The 3433-nt window shown below is 51.4% G+C and overlaps 1 protein-coding gene across 1 annotated transcript; it reads right to left on the reverse strand.

Moving 5' to 3' along the window:
- Nucleotides 1-397: 397 nt before the first annotated feature.
- On the reverse strand, nucleotides 398-2132 carry LOC103243152 (crossover junction endonuclease MUS81). The gene has a single exon (XM_008012005.3). It carries the CDS (start codon nucleotides 2064-2066, stop codon nucleotides 411-413), a length of 1656 nt encoding a protein of 551 aa, XP_008010196.3. The 5' UTR covers nucleotides 2067-2132; the 3' UTR covers nucleotides 398-410.
- Between the last annotated feature and the right edge of the window lie 1301 nt (nucleotides 2133-3433).

Consider the following 3433-nt stretch of genomic DNA (forward strand, 5'->3'; position numbering starts at 1 on the left):
ACTTTTCTTTTTTTGTGTGTGTGTGTATGGTTTTCAAGCTTTTCTTTTAGGAAGTTTTATTTATTTTTATTATTTTTATTTTCCCAATGAGCCCTCTGCACTCCTAAGGAAGTTTTATTGGATGAGGACCAACTGATGACATAAAATCGATTCAAAGCTGCAGTGCCCCACTGACTCCATCTCCCTGACCAGGCAATCCCAGGTCCTAAGCAGCTTTGTTTAAAAACCACTGGTCCAGACGGTATCCCTGGTTCCTGCGTATTTCACGAGGTCCCCAGGGCCAGGCATCTTCTACCTAACACATATGGCTGCAAACACTTAGATTCTAATTTTACTCCAAAAGATGCTGTTAAAAGGCTGGCTAGCCTGCGTGGGGGTACAGATGGGGGTTGGAGGCTCACAGCATAAGCTCAGGTCAGGGGGCTGTAGCTGCAGTAGAGCTGGGATAAGGTCCTGCTCAGAGCAGGCCCCAGATTCCTCTGTAGACGCCCACACTTGATGGTGCTTAGCAGTGTCTCTTGTTCCTTGGGGGTGGCACAGGCATCATAGGCGGCCAGGAGGCTGGCAGGGGTGCTGTATCGATCCACCAGGGCTGCTGCTTTCTCCTCACTCACTCCGCGCACCTGCATCAGCTGCCGGGCAAACACTTCTCGCACTGACTGGGCCTTATTTTTGATGGCTCCTGCGTTGAAGTCACTGAAGGTGAGGAGTGAGCAGAGAGGGTTTGGAGAGGGCATGGCCCCTGATTCAGGGTTCCCAGGGGTTCCCCAGGGGCGGCTGCGTAGGGTGTGGCCCTGGTAGAGTCTCTGCAAACCCCGCGTCAAGAGGGCCAGATAGGTAGCTGACTCCTTAATGTCTGCTGTGCGCTTCACAAAAAAGCCATCAATGACCTGAGTGTTAGTGACAGCCTGCAGCAGCGTACTCTCAGGAAGGCTGAGATTGTGGACCGAGCCATGCTCTTCCACCAGGTATACCCGGCGCTCCAGGCCACAGCGCTTCAGGCGGAACTTCTGCTCCCGGAAGCGGCCGTCAATGATGCTGCTGCAAAGGTCATCCAGCCGCTTGCGCTCTACAATGTGGTCCAGTACCAACTCCCCAGGGCTCGCTGGGTCTCTAGGATTGGTTTCCTGTGCCACCCATACAAAATCCCCAACGTGCAGCTTGCGCACTGTGTGGGTCACGTGCAGCCGCTGTAGCTCTCGGAGCAGCTCCGGCCTGTGCCCGCCCCCCCGGGTCTCGCCAATGTCCACACACAACAGCACCCTGTACTCTCCAGGCCTCAGCTCCAGTGGTGGCTGCTGGACGCCTGCTTCACTGGCAAGCTCTGCTGAAGCTGCTCCTGGCACTGCTGTCTCCTCCCCAGGGGGCTCCTTAGGCCCGATGCCCACATTCAGCAAGCTCAGGCCTTCTGACTCGGCTAACTTCTGGGCCAGCTCCAGGCCCTCTGGGGTCAATGAGTACCTGGCTGGCTGGTGTGTCCTGAGGACCAGGTTCCTGTGGAGGAGAGAGCGGAGGGCTGGCCAGGGTCGAGCACTCCCAGGGGCTACCCTGGGGGCCTTCTGAGCACACCTCTGCAGCAGCTCCTCCTTGGTTAAGAAGTGGTAGCCATTAGGATTCAGGTGCTCTCGGTAAAGCATCAGCAGTATCACTCGGGCTCCTGAGTGCCAAGCTGGCCAGTAGTTGCCAGAGCCTCCCGCTTTGGACTGGGCAGGAACTGGCATGGAAGAGTCCTGGACTTCCGCAGGTCGCCCCTGCGGGGCTGGACTGTTCTCTCCAGATGGCGAGCCCGGGGCATGGTCACCGCCCGATGTTCGGTGCCGCTGCAGCCGCTCGTCCAGCATCCGGCAGAGCCCGTCTCCGAAGTGCTGTAGGATCTTAGCTTCCTTCCCGCTGCACAGAGGCAGTGGGTACCGTCGGAGGGACCGCAGCGCCTTCTGAAACACGAAGCGTGTGCGGCGCCCGCTGCGGGTCGCCTCGTCCCGCCACTCGGTCAGCCAGCGAACGAAGAGCGGATTGGGACAGGCAGGCAGCGGGCGCTTCCGGCCCAGGCGGACCGGGGCCGCCATGAACCCGAGGGCGGGTCCTCCGGCGCCCCACACCCGCGGGACTGGGACGCCGCCAGTTCTGGAGTGGGGATTCGAACCAGTATCTATACTTTTCTTATGCCAGGCACTTAGCTGCCCCACCAAAAGGTCTTTTACTGACATAATAAAGAGGCAGGATTTGAATTCAGACAGATCTGGCTCTTAAATACCAGTCCATTTCACTGCACCATGCTACCTCCCACAACTAGGATGGGAAAAGACATTGACATTGTGAAAAGCCTGGAATGCAAGAACTGATCAGTTTAAGAGGGTTCGATGCATACACCTCCTACAGTGTTATGAAACTGTCCCAAATATTTAGGAGGAACTGGGTGTTTGCAGACACTGGAATTAGCTTTCAAACTATGCCAAAAACATGTCGTTTAACATGCAAGTGCTCAAAATTAAATTGTACTTCTGCCCTCAAAAAACCCTAGTTGATAGCTTGGGTGTTTCTTATCATCTTTATTAGCTGGGGTTATGAAACTTAAATGGGTGATGTTGCTAAAACGCTTTTCTCTAACACTTTCCCATGGGGAGTTAGAGGGAGGCTGCATGATTTGGCCAGGTTTTCATCACAAATTAGGTCAACAGCCCAATCCCAAAAGAAAGCACCATTAATGAAATGACATGTTTCAAGGGCTTTCCAAAATCAGTCCACCGGGTTTTGGCAAGCTCCAGCAAGGGTGGAGAGGGGTAAGGGGCAGCCAGGCCTTAATGGCCTTCTAAACTTGGGTCCTGTATCTGACATGGTTTCCAATGGCTCATATGAACAAAACTGACTTTGCTGTTACTGCTGTTATGCAATTAAAGAAGCCAAATGCTGAAATAAAAATCTTACTTAATGAGGATTTACAATAACAAAAAATTATCCTGAGCTTTTTCTTCAGTGATGATGCAGCCACAGATGAGAGAAAAAAAAATCAACATTAGGAAACAGAATGATTTCCTTTGTTCTAAAAATAATCAAGTAGCTTATTTTTAGCCAAAATGCAATATAGCAATGAATCAATACTTTGTGAAATGTTTAACACTGATATCCAATCTTTTAATGTTACCCTTTTAAGATTATTTCAACAAGCAAAATAAGTGTTAGCAGTTTTTACTGTTAATTGCCAAATAGGTTTAGGAATATTACGTTTCCTCCCTTGCTTACAACAAAAACAAATACAAAAATGAAAGTTATAGGTAAAGATACATTATTTATCAGTGGTTTTTTGTTTTTTTTTTTTGAGACGGAGGCTCACTACTGTCACCAAGGCTGGAGTGCAGAGGCGCAATCTTGGCTCACTGCCACCTCCTCCTCCCGAGTTCAAGCTATTCTCCTGCCTCAGCCTCCCAAGTAGCTA

The sequence above is a fragment of the Chlorocebus sabaeus genome, chromosome 16, assembly GCF_047675955.1.
Source record: "Chlorocebus sabaeus isolate Y175 chromosome 16, mChlSab1.0.hap1, whole genome shotgun sequence".
NCBI classification, from domain to species: Eukaryota; Metazoa; Chordata; class Mammalia; order Primates; family Cercopithecidae; genus Chlorocebus; species Chlorocebus sabaeus.